At 43.8% G+C, this 16,543-nt stretch overlaps 1 protein-coding gene across 1 annotated transcript in view; it reads right to left on the reverse strand.

Annotated features, from left to right (window-relative positions):
• The window catches only part of CSMD1 (CUB and Sushi multiple domains 1), a 2,072,278-nt gene that overhangs the window by 78,451 nt on the left and 1,977,284 nt on the right, over window positions 1–16,543 (reverse strand). The window contains exon 51 of the mRNA XM_061404066.1: window positions 2,242–2,436. Coding sequence (XP_061260050.1) covers window positions 2,242–2,436 — 195 coding nt within the window. The remainder of the gene's footprint in view (window positions 1–2,241; window positions 2,437–16,543) is intronic.

The raw sequence follows: 16,543 nt of genomic DNA on the forward strand, positions 1-16,543 counted from the left end.
AAATATCTTTTGGTATTCATTTCTAACACAATTCCACAGTGATAAGAGAACAGACCCTATAATGATTTCAATACCTTTAGACCGTGAAATTTTTGCACGTTGTTTTATGTCCCTTATGTTTCAGTGTCCCCTAGTTTACAGCCTATGGGAACTTGAATAGAATTTGTATCCTACTGTTGTGTGAAAATTGTATCAATCTTAATTATGTTGAATTGGTTCATAGTGCTTTTCAGGTCTACTATATTCTTCTACTTTTCTGTATATTCATTCTATTAATTTTTAAGAGTTTAATATTGAAACTCCAACTAAAAACCTTAATTTATCTACTTAAAAGTAACTGTAATATATAGGAGAAGGCAATGGCACCCCACTCCAGTACTCCTGCCTGGAAAATCCCATGGATGGAGGAGCCTGGTAGGCTGCAGTCCATGGGGTCGCTGAGGGTCAGACACGACTGAGCGACTTCACTTTCACTTTTCACTTTCATCCATTGGAGAAGGAAATGGCAGCCCACTTCAGTGTTCTTGCCTGGAGAATCCCAGGGACGGGAGAGCCTGGTGGGCTGCCGTCTATGGGGTCGCACAGAGTCGGACACGACTGAAGTGACTTAGCAGCATACGTAACCTTGTTATGTATTTTCCAAGTCTCCTGTAAATGTTATTATACTTCCATAATTTAAAAAATTAAAAAGAGAAAAAGAGCAAAAGAATCAGTATTTTTGTAAACACTCTTTTAAATATTAATAGGAGGCTAGGGACCTCCCTGGCGGTCCCGTGATTAAGACTCTGTGCTTCTACTGCAGGGGGTCTGGGTTAAATCCCTGGTCAAGGAACTAGGATCCACATGTCATGCAGAAGGGTCAAAAAATTAAATTAAAAATAAATAAAAAATAAATAAATGGAAGGCTCTCCCTGTAAGTGTACAGCATCCCAGAATGGCAATCTGAGCCCTAAGTATATACGGCTGGAGTGCAGAAGGCAGCCCCCTGTCCAGCACACCCCCCACCTTGGGGTCACAGGACAAACAGGGAGGATGGGAAACTGATGAGACTGGTTATCTACAGGAGCTCTATGAGAACTCCTCACCCACGAGAGGTGAGCCAGCGCCTGTGTGCAAGTCCCTCTGTCCTGTGTGAAACTGACAGAGGATGTTGGCTGGGAAAGTCTGAAAGAGCAGAAGGTAGAGGCCCCTACTCCTCCTTCACTTGCCTTCTGAGCTTAATGCCTGAGTCTCAGAATCACAGCCTGAGATTCCTGATGGAGGTTGCGGGAAGGAGGGTGCTCACTAATTCAGGTGTCTAATGTGGAGAACTTCAGCACCTTCAGTGACTGGGCAACCAGTCAGACCATGACACCCTGGGAAATGGTGAGGGACCCATGAATAAATAAGCTTCGGGCGGGGGTGCTGTCCACTCTCACTCTGAGCTCCCGGAGGTCTGGACCCTTCCTGATCCGCCTCCGTGATCCTGGTGAAGAGCATCAGTGGGCGTGTCATCACCATTTGCCCCATTCAGATTCATAGACTGAATCAGAGTGACGATCACAGACAGTGAACTGTTGTTTCTTTTGTCCTTTCCCCATTTTTATTCTGCTTTATTCTTGCTAAGCTGGGTATTTTATAAATTTGACACTGCTCTAACTGCTTGTTTTGTGCATGATAATTTCCTGTGAACAATCCTACTACAGATTGTATATTAAATATGTTTGAATCAAATAGAGCTCTGAACAATACTAATATTGTTTTATTTTTCTATTTATTCATATTTATTACGAACCCATTCAGAAGCTTAACTGCTTATCTTGTACCTATGAGAATCATAATCTCCCTTTTCAAGACAGTTATTATTTGAGAACACAACATCCTTAGCATAAATGCATGAGCTCCCAAGATCCTAATTAGAAGGTTTGAATAGTCAGTACATGGCGTAAGACTGATCTTTATAAACATAGGCCTGGATTTGTTTTTGAGCTGATTTAAAGTATCTGAGTATTCTATAATAATATTTCAATGTTTGTAAAATATGATTGTTCACAAAGAAAAGCTAACATTAACACTTAAGGCAGCAGTCATATAGTTAAGTATGTTGGATAAAAATATACATTCCTCATTGTAATGAAAAGAAATGCCATTTGGTTACACCACTAATGCAGAGGATGACAGATGACAGACCATTGAAAGGCAGATGCCGTTGCCATCAGGGATGCGGGAGGGCCTGGGGGCGGGGACACACCTGTCACTCACCTCTGCACCTCGGCCTCTCCTCCCCCGCACTCCACGTGCCGTTGGCGTGGCACTGCAGCAGCCGCCGGCCCTCCAGGTAGTACCCCGGGCTGCAGCTCAGCACCACCTGCGCTCCGTACTCATTCAGGGACCCTGACACCAGCCTCCAGGTGACGTGTTCCGAGAGCTGGGCTTCGATGCCTGGGCAGGTGACCGCTGGAAAGAAATACACTTCATGTTGTCACTTTGTTCTTAAGTGTCAGACCAGGCCTGCTCTCCATGGTGAGGGCCATGGTATATGGAAAGATGCCCTCACCTGGCATGCCAGGCTTTCCCTACCACCCACAGAGCCACACAGAAGTGATTTTGGATGTCCATTGCAGTCCACAGCCTCATGGTAAGTGCACTGGGAAATCCTGCATGAGATGACACGAGAAGGGATAAATCTCTTGCACAGTCTTGCGGTTCTATGAAAGTGATCATCAGGTAAATGGAGGCACGGACAGAACCTCTAACTTCTAATTTGTCCCCAACCTCTGAGAAACTTGAAAGAGTAGCTGACTAGTTGAAAAACCAGCTTCCAGCAAATTCAGAAAGTCAGATGCCCTCATTCCCTGCTTCCCCATGTAATATGCTCTGCATATTACTGGATTTATTAGCACACAAAATCCAAGGCACATGCATTAATACTGTGAAGAAAAGTGTTTAACGAGTTTTAAAGGAGAGAATCTATTCATGCCTTTAGGAAACAAACTAGAATTACAATAGCGACTTAAAAAAAGCAGTAGAGACACCTGTAATAACAGTGGTAATAGCAGTAGTCCTCGCACAGTGTTACTGGAGTGGAGTCAAGGGGTTTATGGATATGCTGACAATATATGTAAAATTTGGTATGTGTAAGTATGTACATTTTCTGAAGAGTACAATAATATTCAAAATTAATTTTATAACATTAGAAACTAGAACTCTACTTCCCTAAATATGAAGTTACATCAGCTAGTAACCATCACAGACAAAGCTGATCTGATTGATTAATTTATTGAGCCTGTAAGAAGCATCTAGAGATACCACAGTTTTTTTTTCCCCCAGAATACTATTAATAAATATCTTTTACTTATAAATTCTATACAAGTTCATTATAATTAAATCAGACATATCCAAAATGTTACCAATATCCCATTTAATCTTTTTTTAATAACTTTACTATTACTATGTGCAAATAGACAGAAAAAAATAGGCCTTTTTGGTATTATTACAATAATAATATCAGCAAGGGTTACAATATGAAAGGGATTTTCTAATTTGAAAGTAATCCTCTGGACTTCCCCGGTAGGTGCAGTGGGTGAGAATCTGCCTGCTGGATCCCTGGTCCGGGAAGGTCCCGCGTGCCACGGAGCAACTAAGCCCGGGGCCACAACTATCGAAGCCTGTGCTCTAGAGCCCAGGGCCACAGCCACTGCAGCCTGCACGCCTGAGAGCCTGTGCTCTGCAACGGAAGCCACCACAGTGAGAAGCCCACACACTCGCCACAACTGGAAAGGGCCAGGCATAGGAACAAAGACCCAGCACAACCAAAACAATTACTTCAGAAAAAAGTAATCCTTAAATCTAGTTCTCGTAGGTATTTTTTAAGACGAAACAATTACCTAAAATTTACATGCATATATTTTTTAAGACAAAACAATTATCTAAAATTTACATGCATATATTTTTTAAGACAAAACAATTACCTAAAATTTACATGTATATTCGTGTGTTTTACCTAGTGATACAAATAATTTTTTTTCCTAACCAGATTACCTTTAGAATTCCAGGCATGACAGCCATTTCTGAGAAGACTTTAATGTCTTTAACTTTACAAATCCATAACTTAATTTCAATCCTACAGCACATTTCAAATAAAATTCACTTCATTTCACCAAGACGGTGCTTCTAGAATTAACTTGATTGTTTTTAATTACTGAACAATCTTTTATAAACTCTATTTCTGCCAAGAAGGATTCAGTGTTGGCGTACACAATGGAACAGAAGCTTTCTTCCACTAATATTATCCACAGCAGTGGTTTCCAAATTCCACATGATCACCTCTTTTGCTTTGTAATTATCTGATTCTGGTTTAATTGTTTGCTTGCCTCTCTGTCTTTCTGCTAGGCTCTAAGCTCTTTTATTGTAAACAGTATGTCCTTCCATAGTTTTCTTTTTTCTTTTTTTGAGATTAATGTCCAACTTAAATCAAGTGCTGGTGACACAGAGTGTGTCTGTATATGAGGGTTTGTGTGAGTGTATGTGCCCTCTGAAAAGTAACATGCCAAAAAAAATGTTGTGGCAGCAAAAGCAACAAATAAACAAACAACAACAATAATAAAAAACCCACAAAGAAACTGAGGCAATAAAGCATATGAGTAGAAACTGAGAGTAAAAAAGAAAAAAAGAATAAATATTTATCCAAAGTCTATCTTGCCCTTTGTTTACTAAAGGAAGAGAGGGGAAGGGTAGAGCTTTCCAGAAATTTCTGCAGATGTGATTTTATTTGATATTTTCAAAGACACTTCAAGGAAGAGAGTATACAGAAATGTCTGAGTCTAAAGCCTACTACGTTTTTCAGGTGGTGATATCTGAGTTATGCTAACCAAGACGATAGCAGAAGACTGGTCCCTGCAAACTGTGGTTACTGGACCCCCTCTTGGTAAGCTTCCCTACATGTGGATCTTTGCTTACAAAACAAGGCAAACATCCCCATGAAAGGATCCCCCTGCCCTGACCTGCCAACCAAGATTTCATAGACAACGCACTTGACCTGGAAGCAAGGGAGCCATAGCTCTGCACCGGACCTGGGGGCCTTGTAAGGGAACCAGACCAGACACTTCTGCATGCCCGGCATGCCTGCCCATTCTCCTGGAGGCATGCTGAGGAGCAGTCCCGGCCCCCAAATCAGAAACCTGAGAAGTGTTCTCATGAGCTCACCCTCAGCTCCCACCCTCGGTCACTGCGTTCCTTTCTCACAGGCACCTTCCCCACCCATCAGTCAGCTCTGAATCGTGGGGAAACTCCACCTGCCTGCACTTGACCCAATTTCATTGAAATATTAATCTCCTACTGCTTCTTCATTAAAAGCCCATGTGGTCTCTTACTTCTGACTTCAGTATTATGCTTTTGGAACTAACTCATGTTAAACCATACAGCTGTAGGGCTTCTTTGCATTTCTATATATTCTCCATGGATCAATGTATCCATTCCTTAATGGTAGCCACTGGGGTCGTCTCGCATTCTTGGCTTTTACAAAGTGTAGCTTTGAGCATGTCCTTAGATGAAAATCTTATGCCAGCCTGTAGATATTTTTCTAGGGAGGAACTCCTACTGGCTCTTAAGATATTTTCAACTTTAGGACACACAACCAAATGCTTTTCCAAGGAGACTATGTCAGCTCACCACCTTCACCGGCAGTGCATTAGAGTCCCACTGGCCTAGCATCTCTGTTGATGCAGGTAGCTGGTCTTTTTATTTTGAAAAGTTATATGTCCTGGTGTGGGGTAAGTGCTATCTATTTGACATTCTGCCTTCTTCTCAATGGAACTCCTTAATCAATCCTTAATACGCATCCTTCAAATATCTTTACCCTTTCTAAGTTTGCCTTTATCAGGCTCTTAAACATAGGTTTTGAAGAATAAAAGTACTAAAACTTAACATATATCTACTTTTTCCTTTGTTATTATTTTTTTGTGTGTGTGTGAGCTTGCAAAGTCTTTACCTGATTCCAGGCTCATGCCAGTGGGCTGGTGGAAAGGGGAAGTTGTCTTTTCACAGATTTATGTTCCACCTTTTCCATTTAGCCTGTTGTCATCCTGCCTTGGTTGTGTCTACGTTGTGGGGCAGGTTCAGACTCACTTTCCCATTTGAGTGTCCTGTTGAGCCACATATTGAAAAGACCTCTGTGTCTCCCCTCATTAGGATGCCATGTTCACTTTGTCAAAAGACCAACCAACATCGTCCCCGGGTCTGTATTCTCTGCCATCGGTCTGTTCCTTGGGCCAGCACCACCCCATTTAAAGCCTGTGCCCGTGTAGTACAACCAGGAATCAGGTGTGCTGTGGAAACGTGCCATCTGTGAGTCGGTCTGTCTTTGTGGAGACGTATGAGGAGGACTTGGAGGAGGCACACTTTGTGTTGGGGGGTCTGCTCCATGGCTGGATCTGAGGGGAGGCTGAAAACGGACACTTCCGGTTTGGAGAACACACACACACACACACACACACACACACACACACGAGGGCAGAGCCCCAGGGTCTCCTAGGACGCGGGCTTCAGACCTCAGTGGTGAAAGGGAAATGAGAGGATGATGTGAGGACAGTCGATGGGGCATCTGTGGGCAGGGAGACTGCCAGTGCCTTTTTCGTCCTTTTTCACTCTTTTCTGTAGTTTCCAGGTTTTACACACTTTACTGATGGCCAGAGAAAAACTAAACAAGGAGTCAAAGGATTTAGCAGCATTGGCCTGATGATCACAAAGAGCATTTTCTTTCAAAAAAAGAATATATTCTGGAAAAAACTGAAAGTTGAGAAAATATTTTTTCAGACAAAAATTTGCAACAGTTGAACTAAGTGCCAATGAAAGAACATGTTGCCTTGTGACACAAAAATATATGTATACATACATCACACAACTGTGTACACACACACATATACACACATACACATACACAAATTATGTAAGATCATGGCGTCCAGTCCCATTGCTTCATGGCAAATAGATGGGGAAAAAGTGGAAACAGTGACAGACTTTATTTTGGGGGGCTCCAAAATCATTGCTGACAGTGATTGCAGCCACAAAATTAAAAGATGCTTTCTCCTTGCAAGAAAAGCTATGACAAACCCAGACAGTGTATTAAAAAGCAGAGATATCACTTTGCCAACAAAGGTCCATCTAGTCAAAGCTATGTTTTTTTCACTAGTCATGTACAGATGTGAGAGTTGGACCATAAAGAAGGCTGAGTGCCAAAGAACTGATGCTTTTGAATTGTGGTACTGGAAAGACTCTTTGAGAGTCCCTTGAACAGCAAGGAGATCAAACCAGTCAATCTAAAGGAAATCAACCCTGAATAACCATTGAAGGACTGATGCTGAAGCTGAAACTCCAATACTTTGGTCATCTGATGTGAAGAGTCCACTCACTGGAAAAGACCCTGATGCTGGGAAAGATTGAGAGCAGGAGGAGAAGGGGACGACAGAGGATGAGATGGTTGGATGGCATCACTGACTCAATGGGCATGAGTTTGGGAAAACTCTGGGAGATAGTGAAGGACAGGGTAGACTTGAGTCCATGGGTTCACAGAGAGTCGGACACGACTGAGCAACTGAACAATATCAATGTTGATTATACAAATATAAGACATAAATATAAAAGATTACATAAATCAATGCCTAATAATTTAACAGGAGATTATTTAGGAAAACTAGACGTCTTCTTTGTGTTCTTATGTTTTAAAATTCCTTCCCACAGCATCAATACTTTGAGGGGTTAAAAAAAGGGAAAGAGAACAGAAACACAGGCTACAGGAGGGAGCTGCATGAGAAATGTATAGAGAACTGAGTACTTTACCTGATAGGGATATTTTCCTTTCATGACATCAGACATCATGGAATAAGGCAAAGCTTGAGGAATGTGCGGACTGACAGTCTCCGTATAGCTGAGCCAGGAGCCAGGGCCGAGACACGAGGAGCAGATGGGAACAGGAAGAAGTTGGGCATTGGCAGAGGGGCGGGGGAGCGGGGCTGGGCGCCTGCAGACGGCTTTTGCCAGGCGGGCTGTCACTGTGCTTGGGGCGGCCCTGCCACTCAGAGGCCAGCGAGTGACCAAGCGCATCTCCCTGAGACCCACAGTGACAGGGCCCAGGTGCAGTCAGAAGGCAGCAAAGCAGCTTGCGGGCGGCTGAGCTGACATTCTCAGAGAAAGAAGTTTGTTCTTCCTAACAGAACCATCTTGGGCTAGCATCCACGGGGGTTTCCCCAGGCACCGGCCAGCCCCCTAGCTGCCTGAAGTCACGGGCCATGTGAGTCCTGCTGCTTCCACAGATGTGCTCGCACAGTGTTTCCAGAAATAGACGCCTTTTTCACACTGCATGTCTAAGGGTATATGTAATTTCACACTAAGTGATCCTCACAGGCACACGGGGTCAGGGCACACCGGTGGTGTGGTTGTTGTCATCAGTATTTTACAGACCAGCCAGTGAGCTCGGGCAGGACCGAGCAGGCTCGGGCAGGTCCTGCCCCAGCCCAGGCAGGACCCCTACCTGCGCACCTCTGGGCCTGTCGTCCCCTCCACCAGTTGACAAGGGTATTTACTCTGTAAGTGACTAAAACCAGTGACACCAATTACAGCAGCGAGGACTGCGGGCACATCAGCATGTGAATATCACCTAAGTAAGGACAACTGTTAAAGAATGCTTTAAAATGCTGGTCCATCTGGAACTGTAGTAAAAGAAAGTGTTTTGTTTTCATCGATGTTATCAAATAGCACTTATGACAATGTAAGTGAGCCAACTGCCAGGTCAAATTTAGTTAAATTAAACATTTTCCATAACAGGCAGCTTTAGCTGGATTGATAGAAAGTGCTCCATCTGCCAGTTTATCTCATATTCCTTCCTTTTTTAAAAACAGAAATACAGATTATCTTCTATCACCTTGGAAAAAAAAAGGCACACAACTTATATGGAATAATTTTCTTCTATTTCAAAAAAATTCAAGAGCAGATGTATAAATAGCCACTCTCGAGTCACATGGTCACTCCTATTAAGGGTTGACATGGTTGATGCAGTTTGGTATTAAAACGCCTAAAGTACTATTTAGAAGTACTCTTCTCAAATTATACCCACTGAAGGCACAGACAATAAAGTTTCTGTGCAGAAAGGATGCAGTTTTTCCATTTTGTGAATGTTGCAGAGACAACACCAAACATTTCACATTTTGCTCAAGAGAGACTGACTTTTCATTTTACCATGAGTGGTTCTGATTTATGACAGAGTCGTCCCACCAGTGGCGAACCAGGCAGGCTGACAGTTGTTTTGTTTCAGATATTCAGACAGCGGCAGGGGTGCCACCATGAATAAAGCCCTCTGGCCTCCCCTCTCGTGAATTACAGGTCCTGCTCATAAATCTTCTGTGAAATTCTAATCGAGATGCAGGGGTGCAGGCGTCTTCTCTCTGTAACAGACTTCCCCCATCACAGTCAATGTGCGCGAGTGCTTTCTGCTACCACGTTCAGTTCAAGAACATTTAATTAGATTTATAAAATTATGATCTGATGCCACTGGAGTAAAATGATTTAATCAGACTCATAACTATCTGTGGGGACTTCCTGGGGTGGCTCAGTGGTAAAGAATCCACCTGCCAAGCAGGAGATGTAGGTTTGATCCCTGGGTCGAGAAGATCCCCTGGAGGAAATGGCAACCCACTCCAGTATTCTTGCCTGGAGAATTCCATGGACAGAGGAGCCTGGCGGGCTACAGTCCATGGGGTTGCAAAGAGTCAGACACAACTGAGCAACTAAACAAAAACAACAACAACGTAACTACTTGTGTTCACAACCCAGCAGAGCTTTCAAGGTTCCACTCACAGTCTGTACTTGCTGGCTGGGGACAGGCTGAGCTAGCCTTGGTTCTTTTGACTCGAAAGCAGAGGAGCACACTGCTTTGGCTTCGGTAAGTCAGGGGCATGAAGTGGGGATGCCCAGGGTACCACTCTGAGGTCAGTGCATTTCATGCCATCTGACTTCAACATGGCCCTGTAAGAAAGCCTTTCCAGAAAGGCTAGGTTGAGAGCCTGGAATTCCTAAGGGCGATCATTCTTTTTAAATGAGCGCTTTAACCTCAGAGCTTAGTCAGATGACTGCATGATTAGCTATGAGTTATTTAGAATAAGAGCAGGTGGATAGATAGAGTTTTGAAATGAGCTTGTCAGGTGTTGCTCACAGGCTCACCCAAGTTACTGGCTCTTGAGAGGCACAGACCACAGACAAGCTGGTCCTTTCTCCTCCGAGGTTCATGCCTGAGCCTGGACTCTCAGGACTCTCAAGTTCTCAGTGATCTGGGATTGCCAGATTTCTGCCCATTCTTGCAGAGTTTCCAAAACCTTCATGAGATCGCACATTTTTTCCCTGCCCTGGGCTTTTTGTCATTTTGTTACTGTGGTCGGACTTAATTTAAAAAAAAAAGTTAGGAGAACATTTACATCACTAACTAGAACTGTGTCCAATAACCAATATTCTGCAGCCTAAATGCCACCCATGAAATCTGATTTCAACAAGAAAATATTGAAATAACCTCTTCCACTTAGTGATCCTAAGTGGCAAATGTTTAGATTTTTGTTTTCAATTCTTCAATCCAGGTTCCATAAAAAAAAATCATTTAAAAAATTACATATCATAGCTAATTTTATAATTACATGAAATGAGTTTAAACCAACCCTTGGAAAGGATGAAAATTGAATGCTTTTCTTTTTTCCATCTCTCTCTCTCTTTTTTTTTTTTTTTTGGCTGTGATGTACATATAGCCTGTGGGAGATTAGCTCCTGGACTAAGGATCAAACCTGGGGCCCCAGCAGTGAGAGCACTGAGTCTTAACTACTGGACAGCCATGGAAGCCCCTGAAGGTAGTACCTCTAATCCAAGTGTCTGCAAAAAGAACATGTAAGAGGGGTTCCATGGTGACCCAGGCTTTCTGACTTAGGAGTGTTTTCTAAACTAAATTCACTGCAAGTCACTTCAGGTCACTGAGTCTTCATTGGAACTGATGATATATGGTCTTCAGAGGGGTCTGAAAGAGGGGGCCCCATGCAGCTCCTGTCTGAGAGGAGACCACGTCCTGCACTGAGCAGTGGTCAGGTGTTTGACAAGAACAACAAATGAGGGAAAGAGAGCGAGCAAATTAAGTGGCATCAGACCACACTGCGGACGGTCCATTCATTCATTCATTCTAGAAATATTTATAAACTTACAGACGTGAACCAAAGCTACACCTGCCCTTGAGCAGTGTTAATGTGGAGAGGAATAACAAACACAGCCGGTGCTCAGGGGCCATAAAGGACCTGGGTACCACAAACCCTGCATTTCCCATTCTTCAACCTCTGTGCAAACCCCACTTTCTCATATTTATCAGGGAGCCACGGGGAGCTGTTCGTAGTTCACAATTCTAACTAAAATGCAAAAAGCTAGAGGAACCTATATTCAATCTTTGGAAATGAAATAAAAGAGATGGGAACATTATACAGAGTAGAACATACATGGCCCTGAAAATAAAGGACTGAAAACACAACTGAAATGACAGAATCTGAGTCCTTTAAACAGCTTACTTCCCCCAAAGCATCACAGTCCTAAAAGAACGTGAAACGTTTGCACAACAGTGAGATGCAGCCTTAAGACGGTCTTTCCCCACAATGTGCAGCAGAGAGGTTTGTCACCCACTGGTGGTCTCCAGTAAGCAGCTTCTGCAGACTGGCAGAGGCCTGCCCTGCTTGGAAGAGCCCACGCCCGCCCCACAGAATGCTGCCTCCAGAGGGTGAGCAGCTGGATCCGGCCCTACAGTCAGTGAGCCGCTCGCCACTTCGTGCGGGCTAATGAGGTACTTGCGATCCACCAACACCTTGTCCAGGAGTGGGAGGGCGTCCCCCTCCCCGCTTTTCACTCCGTTTCCTGAGCTCACACTAGGCACATGGACAGGTCTCAGAGCCCCGAGGATGAGACTGGACCTTGGGAAGGGGCACTCGCCCCTGGGCCACCCGCCCGTCTTGCCTGTTGCGGCACAGAGAATGGACTGGTGCACACAGCTAGCTGGGGAAGGAGAGGGAGGGGCGAATTGAGAGAGCAGCGCTGACACGTGGACACCACCGTGCTTAAAGTAGTTCCCTGGCGGCAGGCTGCCACAGAGCACAGGGAGGCCAGCTCTGTGACGGCCTAGAGGCATGGGGTGAGGTGAGAGAGAGGGTTGAAGTATAATTATGACTGAATGGTGTTAGTGTTTGGCAGAGAGCAACATACCACTGTAAAGCAACTGTCCTCCAATTTAAAAAAAAAATGCCCCTTTGATCCGGGCTTTCATTTCACAGCTGACCGCAGTCTTGGGAGAGAGCTAAGGGCTCACAGCTTGCACATGGAGCTTTCACCACTCCTCCCCACAGAGCTTTAATACATAATTTTAGAAATGCATTTGTAGCTTGCCATGATGAATTTGCATTCAGATCAGGGGTGGCCTGGCCTTCCTCCCACAGCTTTGCTAACATCTTAACTGATATCTCTTGTTAAGGCCCAGTGCAGGCAAGAAGGACCCTCTACAGCCACCGCACACACAGGACACAGCAGTCCAGCACCACGTGGCTGGCAGCCAAGGGCCAAGCACAGGCCTGACTCTGGCTGGGGTTCCCTGCAGCCCTGGGTGGGCACTCATGCACCCCCTGAGGGCAGCAATAACAATGGTGACTTTTTGTTACAGGGACTTGAAGATGGAATGCGGGTGAGTGCTCAGCAAGCGCTTAGCACAGAGAGAAAGTCCACAATGCAGGTGAACAGCTGGTCTGACGCTCAGTTTAGCAATACGATCTATGATTAAATGACGCTCATCCAATTGTTAAATGATGATATAATTGGAACTCTACATGAAAACAGAAATAATTAATAAAGAAACACAAGTATGATAAGGCCATGTTTTGAGGGGCTAAAGGGATAAATACCTCAACATTGGCTCAGACAGTAAAGAATCTGCCTGCAATGCAGGAGACCCATGTTCAGTCCCTGGGTTGGGAAGATCCCCTTGAGAAGGGAATGGCAATCCACTTCAGTATTCTTGCCTAGAGAATCCCCATGAACAGAGGAGCCTGAAACAATCCATGGGGTCACAAAGTCAGACATAACCGAGCAACTAAGCACAGCACAGCACCACATGCATACACATATGTGTGTTATGTATGACTATGTGTATAAATCCTTTACAGACAAGTGAGTGCAGACATACATATGCACAAATAGATAATTTATGTGCAATCTTTGTTCCTCGATTGGGCTATTTGCAGATGATATAAAGCTGTTTCGTGTGGCTTTAATTTACTCCTTCTTTCCTTAAATGTATATACCTTGGATTTAATCACTTAATGTCCTCATGGTGCCCAAGGTGGAGCAGGTCCTTAATATATTATTAATGAAAAACTTGTCTCTCTGATAACTTTAACTGGAAGAGGAAAAAGTCCCCCGCACATTGGGATTTTGTTTACTGTTGGCAGGTAATCTTAGTGGTTTTGTTTTTCTCCTGAAAGCAGAGGGCGAGGAGCACATTTGCTCATCACTGTCAGACCAGCAGACCTGGGACACTCATCCCAGCCGCTCTCCCTAGTTCATCACGGCATGAGCATCATTTATGCCGTCAATGGTCCAAATCCAGCTTCGGTAAATAATTAAAATGGAAAGAATGAACCTCAAACGTCTGCCCTGAGATTTGTACAACTGGGGGATGCATGCGAACTGAAATGCAGTTATTTATTATAATCTTCATTCTAGTAAACCCAAGGGCAACATGAACTCAGTTTATTTACCATTTACAGTTACTACTTATCAAAGCTGAAGTGCTTCTTATCTCTTGAGGTTCCAGTACTGATCTACATATTTTTCAGATGCTAAAGAAACTTATACAAACTGTGTCGTACCAACATAGGAACTGGCCTTGGGGAAATACACATCTCAGAATTTAATAGTAACCAAACTTTCTGACTAAGAGAAAAAGTTTTATGCTTACTCTGCTCAATTTCTTCAATTGAAAAAATGTGAAAAAGATAAATCTTCCCCTCAAAAAATTAAATAGATTTTCCAGCCTTTGAACACCAAGGAATTTTAATGAAGTCTAATAAACAAAGGGAAAAATACTTGAAAGTTTGAGACTGTACTTAGCAAATTTAAGGTTGATTTCCCATTTTACTATAAATATTATATTTATCTTCCTGTCCTACTGAACAAGTACCAGTCAGTGTCAAAAAAGGCTTTAAAATGCAAATTGGCTTTTTCCCATTTAACAATCATTTAACTGAACAAATAACTTTCTTAGGCTGGGGACCTCATGTGTATGTAAGAAACTGTTTTGTTATTTAATTTTTTCATTACAACTTTAAAGCAGTTGCACATCTAGATGTGCATTTAAAACAGAAAAATCAAATATATTCATAAATGAAACCACTCTATGTGCCGTAACATAATGCTTTATGTGAGCACAAAGCAGCTCTCTTAATTGATGTAACATGTGCCTTTGAACTGCCAAAGACCTCTCATTCCTGATTTTCACAGAAAATTTTAGGCATGAATATACATTGTCTTTGAAATCACTTGGTTCTGCTACAATATTCAAACATAACTTTACTCCCTCCTTACCATCAGCTATTTAATACTTTTTAGAATGAATTATATGTTAGATTAAAGTAGCACCTTTTCCTTCTGTTTATGCTCTTGGTTTTTATGAGACTTAAAAATCATGAGAGAAATCAATTCCAAGAGGCAGAACCACAGAGTTTAGGAATAGGGTCTCCCGGAACCGAACCACGACTCGGCTACTTTGTCTGTGGGTTTGGTCAACGTAACCACTTCATCCTGGTTCATATCTAGATGCTGGGATAACAAAACTGCCTTCCTCAGTAGAATTAAAAGGGTCAATTTGTGTAAAGCTTTGGGCATCTAGCCTGGAAGATACGGGAGTCTGAGACCAGTCTTACATGAGCTATCATCCATATGGTGTGCCCCTTAATGCCTAAATGGGCATCAGTCTCAAACTTGAGCTGGGGCAGGTTCCCAGGTGGTGCTGATGGTTTAGTCACTACGCCATGTCCAGCTTTTTGTGACCCATGGACTGTAGCCCACCAGGCTCCTCTGTCCATGGGATTCTCCAGGCAAGAATACTGGAGTGGGGTGCCATTTCTTTCTCCAGGGGGTCTTCCTGACCCAGGGATTGAACCTATGTCTCCGCTTGGTCAAGCTGGTTCAGGTTCCTAGGTGGCCTCTCCATAAGATCTGCCTTTTGCAGAAGTGAGTGCAAAATAATCAAATTAATGAATTTCATCCTAATTGCCAGGAGAACTCCTGGGAGGATTTAAGCAGTGAAGTGTCATGTTGTGATTTGTACGTGCTTAAATGAGGAGCCGGTGGCTGTGTGGAAGGAGACTGTCGGTGGTGACTTGGTGTATGTGGGGCCTGAGCCGGCAGACGAGTGTACTGGGTGGAGTGGGTGGAGGTGACGGGACATGATGCAGCAAATGCAGGGCGGGAGGAGGATGGCTCGGAGGAGAGAACTGGGGGTCCAGACTGTGGTTCTGAGCTCTCTTCTTGGCTGTGGGTAGCCAGGAACATCCTAGGACGTCTGATCTCTGGGCGTATTTCACAAGTGTGGGAACTCTCATATGTCTTCTCCTTATCACCCCCGCTTATCATGAGATCTATTTGATATTTAAACTGTCTCTTTACGGGCTCATGAGATGAAGGGCCTGCGCTCAGGCCACAGCACAATGCACTGGGCCCCCAGGCAGGCCTGGGGAGGTCACGGCCACTGTGCTTTTGGGATGCCCAGAGCTTTGGTGCCAAACCAAACGGTCACCACATGGCTTTACCGGTGGTAGCAGGGGACCTTCAACAGGACACCATGACCACAACAAAATGCTTCCCCAGACGTTTTCATGATGTGACCTATCAAATGTATCTGGTTACAAATTGTGAACTTTGGATATTTCAGTTATTTACTTTGTATGAATTTAGCAAGAGGAGAAAACACTACCTTCTCCAGAGGACTGTTAGTATCACTATATGATGCAACATAGACAAGTGTTTAGAATTACCACTCAAAACACGGGTGTAGGTCATCACTGTCATCTCAGCAGACCTAGCTCAGTCCCCACAGGAGCACTGCCTCCTCCATAAAGACTGACCAGGCACTCACGTTACCTTCTCTATGTCTGTCTGTCTGTCTTCTCTCCCGTAGAGCTTACATCATTCTGTCTGTCCAAAACCCCGTGCAGACAGTCAGGCTGAGGTCCTGGCAGAGCACAGGTGAGCTAGGGCACCTTCAGGTCTCCTGTTAAGAGTGACTCTCAGACTTAGGGAGACCTCACCCACTTTCCCAATGGAATTCAAGAAATGCTGTCTGTTTCCCTCTCTTTGAGCCTCTTCTTTCTCCATCCTCAACCTGAGACTCAAAAAGCTATGTTGTGCTTCTTTTTCTCATAATTCTCACATAGTAACCACTCATGGTGAATATCTAGAATGCTAATCTATTTATTGGCAGGAAGAGGAGAGTGAAAAAGATGGCTAAAAC

The sequence above is a fragment of the Bos javanicus genome, chromosome 27, assembly GCF_032452875.1.
Source record: "Bos javanicus breed banteng chromosome 27, ARS-OSU_banteng_1.0, whole genome shotgun sequence".
Classification (NCBI taxonomy): Eukaryota; Metazoa; Chordata; class Mammalia; order Artiodactyla; family Bovidae; genus Bos; species Bos javanicus.